An 18,989-nucleotide genomic window follows, 5' to 3' on the forward strand; every position below is an offset into this window, starting at 1 on the left:
TCTGCAACAGTGCATGTTCAAATCTCTCTCAGTGGTAGTACCTATCGTCCATTCCCCCTGGTTGTGCATAATTGAGGTTGGTTTCAACCTCTTTCGGATGTTAGAGTTGTTTTTTGTATTGTATTGTGATTGACTGTGAATTTACTCTTGCTATGTGATTCTGGCTTGTACTTTCCCCTCATTCTTTTCAGAAGAGAAAAAGCCTGAAGACTCACTTCCTCTGATAGCTGAAGGCTTTCCTCTCAGGATTTGTTCACCCAGTCATCTCTTGAAGGCAGAGAGATGGAGGGGAGTCTAAGCTTTTGAAAGCTAGGCTGTACTTGGTTACTTGGGCAGATAACCAAAAAAATGTTACTGAGGCAGTAAGGAATTCAAACATCTACTGTTACAGGTAAGTAGGACTAAAGCTCTGGCAATAAAACTTGGCAGGCTACTGAGGGCGTCTCCCCTTTACCCACTATCCCTGGCACAGAAGGCCCCCAGTTGCAGATCTGTTTTGCCTTTGAAATCTGCTCACCTAGAAGATGGCTGCAGGATACTTTTAATTTTTGTTTTTTTAGAAAAGTGCTATGTGTGCCTACTTCAAACTATTTACCTTTACAGAATGAGAAATAATTTAGATTTGGAGAAGAAAGGCACCTTCTGAAAAAAAGATGTTCATATCTCTGCTAAAAAGACTAAGCTGTTTGAGTCTGAGGCTGTAAACGAGTGAGATGTTGTGAATAATTATAAACCTATTCATACTATTCATTTAATTCTTTCTCCAGGTTAGATCAAGTGTAGCAGATTTCTTCATTTCACTTTGTCATGATTGTGTAGGTTCTGTGGTTTCAAAATTAGAGCTACAAACCCCCAGATCTTATCTGCCTAGATCTAGTGGACACCGTAGTCAATTGTTTGTCCATCTGGACTAAATGAAAATGTGCCAGACATTTTTCCAGATGTAGCAAGCTTTAATCTTAAGTGTCTTCCCAAATTGGCATCAGGGGCTCCAGGGTACCTTCTTTGCTGGACTTCTCCAGCGCTGCTCCAGACCCTTCCTACTGGGGCTAAATTTGGGCAGCTGTTCCATCATATCCATTGTTTGCATCATTGACTTCTGTATCAACATTGATGGCTTTTTGAAGGTTGATTCCTCTGGCCTCAGCAGTCCTAGTGTTGGCAGAACTGTGAGTATTGAGACCCTATCTTTGGAAGTGATCACCGTGTCAACATTGAGAATTGATATCTTGGTATCTACCTCTGTTCTTTTCGTTTCGAAGATGAATATTCTTTCCCTGAATATGGCTTTGTTGATCATAAAGACTGTTGACTTTGACTGAGACTTTGGTGGCCTTCTTGGTCTCAGACATCAGAAAGGTCCATTGACCTTGAGTTTGTGGTTGGTATTTTTGGTCATGATGTCAGGGTTGGCATCTACTGATTTCGTCTCCTTGGCCATAGTGGCCCCAGTCTTGGCAGGTTTCAGTGTCCATGGTGCAGTTATTTCTGCTTGAGCCCATTCCCAAAGTGATACAGGCCATAACTCACTTGAGACCATCTTCTGTTCCATCTGCCTTGTCCCCTTCTCCAGGACAGGGGACCTGGTATGCCTTTCTAGAGTGCCAGTTACAATTCCAGCACTCAGTCTGTATCTTCTTTAGAATCCTCCCCATCCCGACATTATAAAAAAAAAAAATCAAATGTAAAAGGAAGCAAATTGATGATCAGTAAAGCCCCCCACCACCATGAACATGGGAGATCTGTTAATTCTCCCCCCCCATGACTCCAAATTTGAGGAAATTATAGAGCTCATCAGGGTTAAGACTAAGTGAAGTGGGACACCCCGTTTGAATCTGAATGCATTTTGGGATAGCTTTCTCTTATCTCATGCTTTCTGTTTGTGGTTTCCCCATTCAATGAGGTGAAGATGAAAGTGGGCAATGCTTAGAAAATTGATGTGGTGACGCCTATTCCTAAGCATGCTAGGAAAGATTCTCTGGCTGCCTAAGTACTGTCTCAGTTAGCCACAGAATCTGATGTGGAGTCTAGTTTGGTTTCTGCAGCACTTAAGCTCTCTATGCCTCAGTGCAAGGCAGACCCCCCCCCCCTCCCTACACTCACAAAGGTATTATGGCTCTTTGAAAGATACAAATGCAGGTTTTATCATCCTCTGCCATTTCAATAAAACCTTAAAATACTTTATATTTATGGAAAGGCCTCCGAGAGAGTGAAAGAGACACTTAGACTAGATGGCGGAGACTGTGGAGGACTTGCTAGGCTGGACAGCATGTCCCAACTTCAGTCTCAACTGGCCAGTTTTGTGGTTAACTATAACTAATCTGTCTTACTTATAAAGTGGTAAATGGCTATGCAAGGGTAGCATGTGCTAGCCTAGCAGTTTGCTGTCTCTCTTCGACTTCTTCTTACAGGCTTCACTGAGGAGTTAAAAGCCCATTTTTTTAATGCTCCCTTTGATCAGAGAGACAAACCCTGTACTTTCTGTTTGATGTAAATATGTTAACCATTGTAAAAAAAAAAAAGAGCAGGGAAGAGAGTGTAGTGTATGCCATACCAAGTGTAGTGTTTTTCTGTGTTAAACATTGTGCCAGCTCCCAATAAAACAAATGTCTAGTACTTTGTTTGAATTTAGCATACAACTTCACTATGTGCCTACCGTATGGATCCCCTTTAGTACTGCTGTCAAAACTGGTGTAAGAAGCATCTCTGAAAAAGCAAATTGCTATAGAGATGCTGGGGATTGAACCCAAGACTACATTCATGTAAATCATATGCTCTACCACTGAGTTATGCCCCTTAATTAATAATTGTTTACACGGTAAGCCTACTTGGTTACACATTCCTTTTTCAGGGGTTACCCAGGAGCAATGTCTGGTTAAGTGAATTACTCAAGGTCATACAGTAGGCAAATGAGACATGAGGAAATTGAGCGCTGTATCACAGGATGTACAGCTTACAGCCTTTACCCCTTGCACCAACTGCCAGACTTTCCTTTGTTCCTTGCTCTTTTGTGAATTAGTGAAAGGTAGGCGAGAGAAGCATATGGTGTGGGCTGCCCTCCACAATGTCTGTTTGCAAGGACCACTAATAGTTGATGCCAACTTTTCTTTCCATGTTTCCATTGAAATAATTTTCAAGATTGTGGCAGAAGTTACTTTGATTTCCACATTGGCTGTGCTCCTGCATAAAGAGGATATTGGCAAAAATAATGGGGGTCCACAAACGCCTTCAGCAGGAGACTAGTCCTTGACTCCCTGAGAGTCTGTCCAAATACTCCACTCTGAAGGCAGTTGAATGGGTGATTTATCTCTCCATTAGTCAGAGTTGGATGCAGTCACACAGTACAGATGGATAAGAGACCTTGTACGCAGAGCGTTTTCATTTCTTCCTAGCCCATGACCCCTTCCATTACTGAACATCCCACTCCTGTCAAAGAGCTGTGGGCCACGCCCTATGTGCAAGACCGGTCATTAGAGAGCCATCCAAGAGGTATCGCCAGATCAGAAAAGGCATGGCATTTACTCCAGTTTCTTTCTTTTTCATGCCCAAGAAAAGAATCAAGAGTGGAGGACGATGCACACAGGTGGATTATATCTTATGTTGAAGGGCCAGTCTGAAGGAGATTGGAGACTGTAAAGTGGTGGCATGGGAAAATGTAGTTGGCATAGGATGGTGGTTTGTAGGATAACATTGGTGATCAAGAAGAGGAGGATGAGTGTGAGGGCAGCACCAAGGATGAAATGGTGGAAATTGAAAAAGGGTAATTGTGAGGTGATGTTCAGGGAAGAGTTAAGATGGGCACTGGGTGGCAGGGAAGAGTTACCGCATAGCTGGGTAACTACAGCAGAGATAGTAAGAGAGATGGCTAGAAAGGTGCTTGGTGTGACATCTGGAAAGAGGAAGGAGGACAAGGAGACCTGGTGATGGAATGAAGAAGTATAGGAGAGTATACAGAGAAAGAGGTTGGCGAAGAAGAAGTGGGATTGTCAAAGAGATGAAGAAAGTAGACAAAAGTATAAGGAGATGAGGTGGATAAGGCATATGAAGAGTTGTATAAAAGGTTGGACAGGAGGGAGAAAAGGACCTGTACCGATTGTCTAGACAGAGGGAGTGAGCTAGCAGGTAAGCGTGATGAAGGATAATGAGGGAAACGTACTCACAAGCGAGGAGAGTGTGTTGAGCAGATGGAAAGAGTACTTTGAGGGGTTGATGAATGAAGAGAATGAGAGGCAGAGAAGGTTGGATGATGTGCGGATAGTGAATTATTAAGTGCAGTGGATTAGCAAGGAGGAAGTAAGGATAGCTATGAAGAGGATGAAGAACGGAAAGGCTGTTGGTCCAGATGACATACCTGTGGAAGCATGGAGGTGTTCATGTGAAATGGCAGTGGAGTTTTTAACTAGATTGTTTAATGAAATCTTGGAAAGAGAGAGGATGCCTGAGGAATGGAGAAAAATTGTTTTGGTGCCGATTTTTAAGAATAAGGGCGATGTGCAGAGCTGTAGTAACTACAGAGGGATTAAACTGATCAGTCACAGCATGAAGTTATGGGAAAGAGTAGTGGAAGCTAGGTTAAGAAGGGAGGTGATGATTAGTGATCAGCAGTATGGTTTTATGCCAGGAAAGAGCATTACAGATGCAATGTTTGCTCTGAGAGTGTTGACGGAGAAGTACCGAGAAGGTCAGAAGGAATTGCATTGTCTTTGTGGATTTAGAGAAAGCATTTGACAGGGTCCCTAGAGAGGAGTTGTGGTATTGTATGAGGAAGTCAGGAGTGTCAGAAGTATGTAAGAGTAGTACAGGATATGTATGAGGGTAGTGTGACAGCGATGAGGTCTGCGGTAGGAGTGACGGATGCGTTTAAGATTGAGGTGGGATTACATCAAGGATCAGCTCTGAGCCCTTTCTTATTTGCAGTGGAGATGGACAGGTTGACAGATGAGATCAGACAGGAGTCCCTGTGGACTATGATGTTTGCAGATGACATTATGATCTGTAGTGAGAGTAGGGAACAGGTGGAGGAGACCCTGGAGAGGTGAAGATGTGCTCTAGGAATAAGAGGAATGAAGGTCAGCAGGACTAAGACAGAATATATGTGTGTGAATGAGAGGGAGGATAGAGGAATGGTGAGGATGCAGGGAGTAGAGCTGGCGAAGGTGGATGAGTTTAAGTACTTGGGATCAACAATTCAGAGTAGTGGTGAGTGTGGAAGAGAGGTGAAGAAGGGAGTACAGGCAGGATGGAGTGGGTGGAGAAGAGTGTCAGGAGTGATTTGTGACAGACGAGTACCAGTAAGAGTGAAAGGGAAGGTCTACAAGAGGATAGTGAAACCAGCTATGTTATATGGGTTGGTGACAGTGGCATTGACAAAAAGGCAGGAGTCTGAGCTTGACGTGGCAGAGTTGAAGATGCTAAGATTTGCACTGGGTGTGACGAGGATGGACAGGATTAGGAATAAGTATATTAGAGGGTCAGCCCAGGTTGGAAGGTTTGGAGACAAAGCCAGAGAGGCAAGATTACATTGGTCTGGACATGTGCTGAGGAGGGATACAGAGTATATTGGGAAAAAGATGCTAAGGATGAAGCTTCCAGGTAACAGGAAAAGAGGAAGGCATAAGATAAGGTTTATGGATGTGGTGAGAGAGGACAATGCAGGTGGTTGGTGTGACAGAGCAAGATGCAGAGGACAGGAAGAAATGGAAACAGTTGATCTGCTGTGTCGACCCCTAACAGGAGCAGCCGAAAGAAGAAGAAAAAAATCAAGATCTCAGACCAGCTTTTGATTTCAGTGCCTAGATCAACATATTGCGAAGATGACCTTTCAAATGATCATGATACAATCCTCATCTTCCTTATTTTTTACAAGAGAACTGGATATTTTCTCTGGAAAAAGTTGCTTGGGAGTTTCTTGTTTGCTGTGTAGTAGTAGAATATCACTTTCAATTCATGTCATTCCCCTTTGGTCTCACCACAACCCCCATATTCTCCATATGAATGTTGGCTATTCACAGCTCTCTAACTGCAAAGGTTCAGATCCTTTCCCATCCTAGGTGACTGGTTTCTAACAGATCCCACTATGTAGAGCCTCATTGTCTCCAAAGATTCACTCATCAGCATTTTCAGTCCTTGTCTAAAAAGTGAATCATCCCTAATCTTAATGCCAATAAATCCAAAATCCTTCTCTTCTCTCCCTCAAAAACTGTCACACTTGACAATCAATCCTTCAATATCTTCAGCCACACCAACTCCTCTATAGAAGTTGTCCCCTTTGCTAAACTTCTTGGGGTCACTATCGATGAACACCTGAAATTCGATACACACGTCCAACTTAACATAAAATAACCCCATCAGAAGCTAGGTATGTTATATAGAAATGCTCACTTTTTCCCTCTCCATCTACAAGGCAAACTCTAGCTTCTACTTATTTACTCCCTTCACTATTGTACGGTACTCCACTTCTAACCAATCTTTCTATTACCATCTCCTCAAAATTAGAAAGCTGCTACAACAAAATTGCTAAATTTGCTACTAAATCTAAACACTCCTCACATCATTGCACCTCTCTCAATATGCTAAAGTGGCTTGAACTTCCTAACCACCATGTCTACCTACAGCTTACTACAGCCCACAAAATAATCTTTAAACCTACTGCATGCCCCGCTCTTACTAATATCTTATAATTCTACACTCCAAACAGACCCCTTAGATCTGCCCAACAAAATCTTCTTTCTGTATATAAACCAAAACGTCCCCCTGGCCAGTTTCTCCTTTCCTATTCTCTAGCCAAAAAATGTAACTCCCTCCCTCCCTTGCTAAGAATCACTTCAAGCTTAGAACTAACTGGAAATGTAATTGCATTCTTCTTACTTAACTCCTTCTAATATCACTTATACATTCACTCTCTCATGCACATGCTATTTGTTTTTCTTTTCTTTCCCTACACCTGCCTTGATCAGAAAACTAAAGAATGCCCAAATGTAAATATTGTACATAGCTCTCTCCCCCCTCTCTCTGTTACTTTTCTCGCTACTTTTTCTTCCTTACTTTCTGCTTCCTACCTAACCCCTCCTAATATCACTTATACATTTACTCCCTCATGCACTGGCTATTTTCATTTCTTTTCTTCCCCACAACTTCCACGGTCTGAAATCTAAAGAATGTCCAGACGTAAATACTGTACATAGCTCTCTCTCCCTTCGCTCTGTTACTTTCCTCCCTACTTTTTCTCCCTTTCTTTGTGCTCCCCTTCTAATTGGTACATCACCAAATATAATTATACTTTCTTTTCTAAAACATTTTATAATTGTATGTATAATTACATAAATGTATGTTTGTTTTAACTGTATGTAATAAGGAGCTTTTCTCTCCAGACCTAAATGTAAAACTCTATATTTGTTCTAATTGTATGTAATATGGAGCTTTTCTCCCCGGGCCTCCACTGAAAATGGGCCCTCTGGGCCCAGTGGACCTCCCCAGTTATCAAACTGGAAATAAATAAATAATGTCATATGATGCCCACTTAGAAGACTGCATTCATAGGCAGCAACCTGGATAACCCTATCTTACTCCTCAAGACAAGGTCTCTCTCATCTTCTCTGGTTACAGTATAATCAACAATAGCATTGTTCCAGCCTCCCTCTTTCCTTTAAGTGCTAAGCCTGATTGCTTCCACTACTTTGTGTTCCCACTTAAGACTGACGTTTTTAATTTCTCCAAGTCTTTTGGGTTTCTAATACCATGACGGGAATGGACCCCATTCCCAAGTCAAAGTACGATTACAGGTCATGAAATTAGTATTGTTTCACTCTGTCAGCCAAAAGTGCTCTTCACAGCACCTGCAGTGTGCCCAGTAATGACTCCTTCTGCACTTCGTATGGTGTTACATGAATTGATAACTTACCTAAATATGATTGTAAATTCTTTTTTATAAGACCCATTGCTCCTACTACTATTGGAAGTGTCTGGTTATGTTTCTTCCACATGGCTCTCATTTCTGCCTGCAGATCTAGGTATTTTATGACTTTGTGTCTCTCTCTCTATGCAAGACACTGTAGTCGGTAGGTGTGGTGATTTCAATGAGCAATGCTACTTTTGCCTTATTTTCCTGGACCACTATATTCGGTTTTCTAGCATCTATCTTTTGGACTGTTGGTATTGGGTGATCCCATGTGATATAAACGTCATCATTTTCTATGATTCTTTGTGGCTGATGTTTCCACTTTTTTCAGCCACTTTGATAGCATAATGTTTGCACAATCTCCAGTGTAACAGTCTCGCCTCATTATTATCCCTTTCAGTATACAGTCCCTCTGCCATTAGTGCGTCGCAACCAGCAACAAGGTGTGTGACTGTTTCCAATTTGGTTTTACAAAACCTACATAAGTCTGTTTCTTCCACATGTTCAATGGATTTTGTAAACCAACGTGTACGTAGCCCAGTATCTTGGCCTGCCAATATTAACATTTCATTTCTTGATGTAAATTCACCTCTTCTTAACCATTCTTGTGTTCATTCTTGATCAACATGAGGCTCTTTCAGAAGTTTTCTATACTTGCAACTATATTTATATTTTTTCCACATTTCTTGCCTTCTCATCTGGTCCTTCACCTTATATTGTTTTGTTTTTTAGCACATTCAGTTGCTGCCTGGTTTTTATCTACTTCTGGTTTGATTTCCATTCCTGCTTGACATCGATATGCTTCTGCTAAATTAAGCAGAGATGTCATCTTAGATTTATTCTTCTCATGTTTCAAAACTTTCACTACATTTGGATCTTGTGAGGTCAGTAGATATGTGTGGAGTCCCATGATTGCAGATCTATAGATGTAATCAGTTTCAAGGAGGCCCATCCCTCCTTCGGAATGGAGTATACACTGATTTTTATAAATCATTTGGTGAGCATGAAGCATCCAATTATCCAACATTTTTTGGGGCCAGTCAGTCACTCCAAAACTGTAAGTTAGGATAGGAAGAGCAAATTGATTTATGGCTTGGATCTTGTTCCTAGATGTCAGTGCTGTTTTCAGGATTAATTTAAGTCTTTTAAAGTACTCCTTACTGGGTTTTATTCGCATTTGTTCATGTTTTATTGCTGATCCTTCATCAATTCTCAAGTATTTACACACTCCCTCTTGCTCAAGTTCTTTTATTTCACATTCTTGTCCCAAACTGATGTTTTTCTAGTGCTGCAGTTTTCCTTTTTAAAGGTTGCTTTTGCACATTTATCAAGACCAAATGACATTCCAATATCATCTGAAAAAGTTTTGACAACCTGCAGATGCGCTTTTAGGTCCTCATCTCATGAGCTATACAGTTTTAAATCATCGACAAAAAGAAGATAAGTCATTAGACTTTGTTGTTTTCTAGGAGCCAAATAGCCGTGACTTAAGCTGTTAAGTAAACAGCTTAATTAATTAATGGCAAGGCAGAATAGCAATGGTGACAGTCACCCTGGAATATCCCCCTTTGAATTTTTATCCCTAGGATAATAATCTGTCCTTTATCATGGCTTAATTGCAAAGTGGTCTGCCACTGCTTCCATGATTAATGTAGTCAATTAGTGCAGGGTGTATCTTATACATTTTTAAGCATTCATTCATCCATGAATGTGGGATACTGTCAAATGCTTTTTTGTAGTCAATGCCATACTTAGATTCTTCCCCTTCTTACAGTTCTCCACTATAACTTTGTTTAACAACAAATGATCCTTTGTTCCATCTGACTTTTTTATTGTACTTTTGTTCTACTGCCATAATTGAGTTTTCTTCTAAATGACTATAAACTCTGTCAGCGTCAGTTCCTGTGTATAGTTTATATGTCGTTGGAAGGCAAGTTATTGGTCTATAATTTTTAGGGTAGCTTGCAGGTTCACTCTTGAGTAAGAGCATTGTTTTTCCTGTTGTTAACCTGTGGGGGGTGAATGTTTGGGGTGCACATATAAATAGTTGTTACTCATGGCTAAATCCTAATGCAAAGAAGTTAACACTTTAAGCCAAATGTTAGGTACTGCATCTGGGCCTGGGTTTTTTCAGTTAGAGGTTTTTCTCTACTTTGTTTTAATCTCTCTGGCTGTTATTTCATCCCATTTCATATCCTGTACCTTTAAACTTCTTATTCTTTCTTTTACTACTTCTATCCATTTAGCATTTTTGTTATGTTCCACAGGATCTTCATAGATACTGCTCCAAAATGTATCTACTTCCTCTTTTTTTGGCAGTCTTACTATTCCTTTTACCTTATTTCCCAAGTCTCTTTAAAACTTTTTTGGGTCATCAGTAAATTGCTTATTTTATGCTTTTCCCTTATATTTATATTTGTATCTTCTAAGTCTTTCCGACTGTTTTGAACATTTTAGTTTATCTTCAATAGAACATAATAGATCCTGCTCTGTTCTAATACTGCTCTTTGCTTTTATCACATCTATCTTTCTTAGTATTTTTGATGATCTATTCCCTCTTCTATAATCTTCTAACAATGACACGTGCCTTAGCTGCTTCAGTGGAGTCTTAAAATGCAATGGAATCCATTCATAGATCTCTTAGATGCTGCTATAAGAAAGTCCAGAAATTCTGATAAGCCTATTCATTGGTGGACTGCTAACCCTTTCAGACCCTTTACCCACAGGACAACAGTGACCACTGATGCATCTGCAGTGGGATAGGGCATTATGCAGAGTAGACAGTCCAAGGCATTTGATTACCTTTAGACATCTCATTGTTAGAAGTATATTTTTGGAAAGGAGTTATCCTTTTCAACTTGCAAGCAATCCAGGACTCCCTAACTTCTAGCGCTATTTCCTTCCACTCCAATAAAAGTGGTTTGGCTTATAAACAAGAATACAAGCATGAGGACTCATTTCTACTCCCTTTGTCAGGAGGCCATGACGGGACTGGACAGTTGACTCTGACTGCCTTCTGCTAACAAACCATATCCCTGACCAACACAGATTTTTACTGGACAGGATCAGTCAATGTTTCATGGTCGTCAAGAGTAGTCCTTCAATTGAGTGGTATCTTGAACCCTGTTTTGTTACTGGCAAAGATCTTCCTTTGACCTCTGTATTCCCATGCACCCAGACTTGATGCATTTATTTTTTTCCTTATTCTTGCACTGAATAGATTCCATTGGGATGCTTTACAATCTCCAAGGCCTCTAAGGTTTCCCCATGTCTCCTTATTCTGCCATTTTTAGAGAAGGCACAAATCAAAGCCAAATTCATCCCACCACTTCTGTTTTGTCCTCTAACCAGTTTATTTTCCCCTGATTTAAGCTCCTCTATTGGATTAGTCTCTTTTACTGAGACACTTCAAGAATCTTCTGTCCCACTCCTTCAGCCAGTCTTATCCAGACAATTCAGTACACGAAGCAAACTTCATGGATTCTCCAGTTCAAGTGATGGCCAGGGATCCATTATACCTGCATGGGTAGTCCAGATCCTTAACGCTGCCTACTGTCTGTTGTCTTAGCCTGCAATCACTCACCTGGACACTGTCCGTCTCCCTTATTCTCAACATATTAAAGAATATTTTGAAATTTTTAATGCAGGTCTCATCTTTTCTTTAGTCAAAGATTTAGCTGCATTCTAATTTCCATCAAGTGCAAACTGCTCATCTTTGCCCTTTCGGGTTTGTTGGACTTTCCTTAGGTAAACTTTTATGATAAGTTCTCCAGTTAGGTTTTTTTCCCCCATGTTCTTTATACTTACTGAAGAAAAGCTAGTCTTATGTTCTTTTGAGCCTATTTTGCACATAACATAGGGTTGTGGCTACCTCTCAAACCTTTTTCAGATATGATTCATGATATTTGTGCAGCTACCATAGTGAAAACATTTGCTAAACATTATAAAGTAGATGTTGTCTCCAGATAAAAAGTGATCTTTAGAGCTGCCATTCTCTGGGATATTCTTTCATGAGCCATCCTAGAGGTTTAGCTTGAGAAACTACCCTAATGGTGATGGAGTGGAAATTCCCAAAATCAGATTTGAAAGTTATGTTGTACAATTACTAGATCTGTGTTGGCAGTTTTAACTTTTGTCACCGAACTGCCACCTTGTCATATGCCTATGTGTCAATTTTCATTGTTTTCTATGAGCCTTCTCCTGATGTACTTTGCTTCATGGTCAGTTTGACTTTTCAGGTTCCATAATTTGTTAGAGGGCATTTGGCACCGGGGACTGAGAAAGGGTGAGAAGACTCCAGTGGCCTGGGAATGTGTTATGGTCTGAGCAAAGTATCTGCTGGTCTTTGCCCTACTGTTTAGGGTTGAAACTGTTAATGCATATCCATCATTAAAGTCAGTGTGTAACTTGATGTGATGTCAGTCTCTCCTTTATTCTCACTGATGGGTCAGATCCAATCCATTGAATCCATCTTTGCCATTCTAAAAGCTTGTGAGCATATTTCTTTACCTATAATGCAACCCCCTAACTTCCTTGGATCTCATTTGCTGCTCTGTGAAAAAGGAGGTTCTACTAGCAAGGTCTGGGCTAAGTGTCTCTAAATTTGTTTCTCTTAACTATTCTTTCTTAATAGTTTTTTCTTAAAGCGATTTCTGTATCTTTACCCTTTAGTGTGAGTGATGGGCCTTTCTTTAGCACTTTTCACCTTACTTTTGGTGGTTAAGGTTAGATATCATCTAACTAATGTCCGTTTTAGTTGCAGGATGTTATTTCTGTACCCCTTATTGCTATCCAACTAATGGCCATTTTAGTTAGAGAATGTTTTTTCTGGATCTCTTCTTGCTGTCCCTTTAGTCAGTTTAACTTCGAGGACGATTAAAAAAAAATTTTTTTTCTTCCACTTTTCTAAGCTTAGAGGTCTATAAGTGTGAGTGTGTACTTTTCTTTTCTAAATATGTCTAAAAAAAAAAAAAGGAAGCCTCTTGGCTTCAAAGTGTGAGCAATGCAAAAAAAGATGTCCCTTTGTGATTCTCACACTGTGTGTGTGTGTGTGTGTGTGTGTGTGTGTATTGCTTGGGGCCTCTTCATCTGCAAGAGTCCTGTTCAGTTTGCCATGGTTTTAACCAGAGAGCACTCTCCTGGAGTGCAAGAACAAGCTTATTCTGAAGGGGTTATTAAAAACCCCATTTTCTGAGGCTGTATCTACCAAGTCTTCACCAAAATCAGAGAATTCTTTTAAATGACCTTCTTTGGCTCCAAAATCTTCTTCAGAGCTGAAGCAGAAAGTAACTAAAGTGTAGGCTCCAACTGAAACATCAGAGCAGGTAGGTCAAATCAGATTCAAGACCTCCCTCAGAGCAGTCAAAAACTACAGCTCCGCAGTCTCTCTTCTGAAGCATCAGCTCCGAAGATGACTTTACCAACTGAATTTATATATCTGAGCTGATCCCTTTTTGGCTCCCACCTTTCTTAACAAGGTCAAGATCTCTTTCCTGGTCTGAACAGGAGTCTCTCTGAAGATGTGGATAGGGTGTTGCAAAGGCTACTGAAGACACTAGCCTTGGCCAAATTACTTTTGGATTCAAACACACAGGCATCGGATAAGACCATCTTCCCCCTCAGCACCTGCTCCTCCTCTGATCCGTCTTTTGGTTTTGGAGTCGGAAGATTCCGACATCCAGCTAGTGTCTGTATCGGATCGAAAACCCATAGGTTCTTCGGATCTGATAACTGACCTGATCAATCAAAGCAGGGTAACCTCTGGGAGCCAACACACTCTGGTATGGTCAGTGGAGCTAGTTTGGATCTCTCCTGATCCAACCCTGCCTCTGGGGGCTTTGTGGGTGAATTCAGCTCCTACTTTTGCTTTGGAGCTTCTGTCTTCTGCGCCGGAGATGGTTTCAGCCCTGACAACCTATTTGTCTGAGCCGGGGTGTTCTTTGGAGCAGGGCCAGACAGCTTTTGAAGTCATGAGGAGGGTGCTGACTACTTCCCAGTCTTAAGACACAATCCCACTCAGATCTTCCTCCCAACTCTGCGCAGGTGTCTTCGACCTCTCATGTTATGGTCATGGCGATGGCCACCAAAAAAGAACTGTCCGAGACAAGTTCCTCTATCCATCATCCTAATAAAGATTCCAGGACCATGGATAGGTATGGGAAGTGTGTCTCTTCATCAGCAACCTTTTTTTTTATGGTTGCTGAACTACCTCACCCATTTCACAAGACTACAGAGGGATCTGTTAAAAGAACTTACAGATTCCCTCCAGGGAGCTGTAGCTGATGCAGCAGCAGATAAAGTCAATACTCAGATCGCCACCCTGAATTCTGTCATCAGCTCATTTATGAGACTTGCATCTTATGCAGCAGATGGAGTAAGTAGAGTGGCGGGTTCAGGCATGTCTCTCAAGTAACAGATCTGGATGTGCCTCTGCAATTTTTGTGGAGCCCTTCAAGTCTTATAGGTTCATAGGTGTGTACTAGGCTAATGGCCTTTTTTTTACCTAAAGTTAGACACTCGCCAGATGTGAACAGGAGGGGAAGACCTTATCTGCCATTGGAGTGCGGTTTTCCAAACCTACCTGTCCCTTTCCTAAAGGTCAGACGGGTAGTGGGAAAATGTGGTTCAGAAAATCACAAAGGTCTTTCCAGGGCACACAAGGTGAAAGTTCCCATAGAGGAAGAGACACATCATTCCCTTCTCCTTCCACACTCCCGCAAATAAGTCCGTTCCAGATGTTCCACCTAGTCAGAAGGAACAAGCAACATTAGAAATCCAAAAGTTGCTAAGAAAAAGTCATCCAAGAAGTCCCCACAGACCAGAAAAGATCTGGAACTTACTCAAGATTCTTTTAGTTCCAAAGAAAACGGCAAGTGGAGACCCATTTTGGCCATCAGCAATCTGAACAAATCTGTGAAAAAGATGAAGTTCCGGATGGTGACACTGCAGTCGATAGGAGAAGACAATTGCATGCGCTCTATAGACTTTCAGGGTACATACTACCACATCAAAATGGAAAGGCAATCCAGAAGGTGACTGTGCTTCTGGTTTGGAGTTGGTCACTTCCAGTTTCGAGCTCTGCCCTTTGGACTCTCTACAGTCCCTAGAGTGTTCACCAAGTGTTCACCAAGTGTATGGCAGTAGTGGTAGCTCACCTGCGATGCCTGGGATTCTGGTTGTTTCCATATCTGGATGACTGGCTGAGAACCACCTCAACCAGGCATCTTCTGCTACAAACCAGGGACTATACCCTTAAAATCTTTTCCCCCCTAGGTATTACCGTAAACTACGAAAAATCTGCTCTAGATCCTTGTCCAAATTTAAACTTCATAGGAGCAGAGTTAAACACAACAACAATGGTGGCAAGACTTCCAAAAGACGGAATAGACTATCTTCAGCATCATGTAAGATTATTAATCAGGAAGATGCGACCATTTGCAAGACTAGTTTTTTAGGTACTAGGGAAAATTGCTGGGGCAATTGTTCTTATTTCTGTAGCTCACCTTCATATGAGAATACTTCAGTGGCTACTTTACACTCAGTGGTCAGTCTTGGAACTTCCAATATCACACAGTCTTGATAACCAACTCCTGCAAAAAGGATTGCCAGTGGTGGATTCACTCTCCATTAGTATTTCAAGGCCAGCTCTGGGCCACAGTGACCACGGATGCTTCCCAGATAGGGTGGGGGTATTATCTAGGGAAGACAGTCCAAGGCATCTGGCAGGGACACGAGGTTCACTTGCACATAAACATCCTGGAGATGAGGCGGTGCTTTTAGCGTTGTAAGCATTTCAAGAAACTCTCCCTCTAGGAATGATAGCAATCCAGTTGGACAATTTGTCCATAGTCTGGTACATAAACTGGGAGGAACCAGATCTTGCCCCCTTTGTCAAGAAGCTGTGAAAGTCTGGCAATAGGCTACCACTTCCATACATTTTCTGTTAGCAAAACACATTCTGGGGAAATCCAACTTGATTGTGGACAAATTGAGCAGAGCCATTGTATGGCCTCACGAGTGGTCCCTCAACCAGAAGGTAATGGAGCAGATCTTCCGGAAATGGGACCAGCCTTGCTGTGATCTCTTTGCATCACCCACCAATACCAAATGCAGCCACTACTTTGCCCTGATTCCCCCCCCCCCCCCACACTTGGAGAGTCATCAGGGGATGCACTTATTCACAACTGGCCTCTGGGACTTCTTTATGCTTTTCCTCCAATCCCCCCTGATACCGATGTTTTTGCAGAAGGCAAGTTTGTTGGAGACGACAATAATCTTAATTGTCCCCCTATTGGTATCATCAAATATGGTTTCCCCTTCTAAAGCCTCAACCGTGGATTCTGGTCCCTGCTCTGGACCTTTTGACTCACTTGTCAGGAATATATTATCCGAACCTGGACAGTCTGAAACTAACAGCTTGGCTGCTGCAGTTCCCCTGATTGCCAGATTTCTGTCCCTTTCCTCTTCATTCAAACATGTTTTGTTATCTTCCCATAAAACATCTATATGAAAATTGTACCAAAGTAAATGGAGAAGATTTGTTATATGGCCAGCGAGAATCAGATGGCCCCCATTTCTGCGCCCATATATTCTATTCTAGAATTTTTGGCAAAACTTTTCAATGAAGGAGCTGCTGCAGCAAACGTTAGGGTTCAGTTGGCAGAAATTTCCCATTTTCAGATATGAGAAAACTGTTCTGCAATCATGTCACACAGACTCTCTAAAGCATTTTTGAAAGGAATCACTATGATAAGACCCCCATGTAAAAATCCAGCAATCCTTTGGGATTTGAATTTTATCTTATCTAACGTTATCTATTATCCCTTTGAGCCATCAGCTACTGTGAGTTGAAGTACTTTTCCTGGAAAAACACTTTTTAGTGGCTATTACTTCAGCCAGAAGAGAGGCTGAATTACAAGTTTTGTCTGCTAAGCCCCAATACGTAGTCTTTCATAAGGACAGAGTTTATTTATGCACTAACCCCTCATTTCTACCACAAAGGTGTCTCAGAAAGTAACCTCAGTCAATATATAGAACTGCCAGTTTTCTTTCCTAACTTCTAGAGTAGAGGAGAATATTCACTACATCTCCTAGACAGTTACATTTCTACTTGCATAGAACTTCTGAAATTAAAAAATCTTATCTCTTATTCTGACATTAAAAAAAGTCTTCCAGTCACAAAAGTTGCCTTATCAAAATAGCTTGTGCTTTGTATATCCTACATTTATAATTCAAAGACTAGAACATTTCCAGATAAGGTTAAAGCTCATTCCACAAGGTCTATAGCCACGCCTGCAGCCTTTCAAGCTAGATTTACCACTGGATAATATCTGCGATGCAGCAACTTGGGCAAAACCTCATACCGTTATTACTCATTACAAGGTGGATTTGGCCTCTAGGAGTAGACCCTCTTTTGGTTCCATGGTTCTGAGGAATATTCTCCCATGAGCCACCCAAGAGTCAGGTTACTAGGGAAGTGGTCCCATCAGTGAGAATAAAGGCGAGATTGACAACATCACATAAAGAAGTTATGTCCTTACCATAACGTTCCGTGTGTGTTGTCCATCTTGTCCTTTATTCTCACAAACCTCCGTCTATACCCCCCTGCTTATACTCCTGGAAGACTGAGTGCATAACTTGGGTCCTACAGATTAATATAACCTCAGAATTTATACTCTGGTGTATATTTTAATATGTATAGATATATTTGTATGTATACATAATATTTCTGTCTTACCATTGTAAGAGTACTTGGGGCAAACAAGATCTGAGGAAGCTAGGGGTTGCATTATGGGTAAAGAGGGATGCCCATGAGGTTTGCTGAAGTCCTCGAGCTTTTAGAATGGCTGAGGTGGGTTTGATGGATCGGATGTGACCCAATCAGTGAGAATAAAGGATGAGACGGACAACACACACAGAACGTTAAAGTACATAACTTCTTTTATATTTTCTGTTTACCTAAGATGACATGCATTCTTAAATTTCTGTTGCTGTTGTGTAAAAAAAAAAAAAAAAAAAGCATACTACCATAGTTGCTGTTAAATAAAAACACACATATATTTTATAATGCTACAATTTATTTTTCCCCACTGCAGGAAGAGCTGGTACATCTTCGGGGAGAAAAATTTCTTCAGATGCAGAGAAGTGTTCTGACAAAAACGAGGAGAGTGTAGATGAAACACAGGGGTGAGATACTCATTTTTAATTAACTGAATATTCAGTGTTTGATGTCATGAATAAGTAGGTTTTCAGGTTCATATATCAGAATGCCATACTCGCAGCTGGTGGTCACTTGTGAATTTCGGTATCTCGTGTATATGACACAATTTAACAAAATGAATTTCTGTAAGTATTTCTAACTGCTCTGCTACTTGGGATTCCTTTCTTCCACCTTTCCAAAGAACTTAAGAGTCTCAAAACTCTTCATTTAAGTTTTACTAACCCTCTTCACACTTCATGCTGCTTTTTGTAGCACAAGGGGCATTCTACTAATTAAACTGAATCTGTCTTATTCACATAGACATATTCAGTGACATCTGACTTCTCTCAGGTTTTTTTTTTTGCAGCCTATTTTGCCATTGTGATATTATAATGCTATGCTGTACTATCAGTATCAGGCATTATGTGATATTCTCAATGTAAGGTTCTGACTGTAACCCAAATGAACAGAGTTCATTTAGCAGCCTGAGTGCTGGATAAGCCAGGGATGGGTGTTTAGGAGGTATTGGCAAACACTGGCATACCTATCTTGTGGGAACAAACTGGTCACCCAGTGCCTGTTTCACCATATGCAAGCAAAGGATTGCAGGCAAAACAGCTGGAACTGGAGACAAGGGCTTTACCTACCAAACTGATAATGGCAGCCTTCATTAGCATGTGGCGGAATCGCTCATATTTTTATTTAATTTATCTTTGGACTAATCCAGTCAAACAACTAGACTAGTAGCCAAGTTCCAGAGGAAACCCAGAGTGGTATTTATTACTACTAGGGGAAGTTTGGCCTGGACATCAGGGAACTTCTAATATTCATTGTTGTGAGTGGGACTCAATTTGGAGGAGCACTTCCTGTTTTGGAGTGGTGAAAGAAATGGAG

At 41.1% G+C, this 18,989-nt stretch overlaps 1 protein-coding gene across 1 annotated transcript in view; it reads left to right on the plus strand.

The window, feature by feature from the left end:
- The window catches only part of SANBR (SANT and BTB domain regulator of CSR), a 580,153-nt gene extending 562,067 nt beyond the window's left edge, over nucleotides 1-18,086 (plus strand). The window contains exon 4 of the mRNA XM_044060133.1: nucleotides 17,992-18,086. Within this exon, the coding sequence (XP_043916068.1) occupies nucleotides 17,992-18,086 (95 nt within the window). The remainder of the gene's footprint in view (nucleotides 1-17,991) is intronic.
- Nucleotides 18,087-18,989: the final 903 nt, after the last annotated feature.

The sequence above is a fragment of the Protopterus annectens genome, chromosome 1.part2 (genome assembly GCF_019279795.1).
Source record: "Protopterus annectens isolate FY-2018-M chromosome 1.part2, PAN1.0, whole genome shotgun sequence".
NCBI classification, from domain to species: Eukaryota; Metazoa; Chordata; order Ceratodontiformes; family Protopteridae; genus Protopterus; species Protopterus annectens.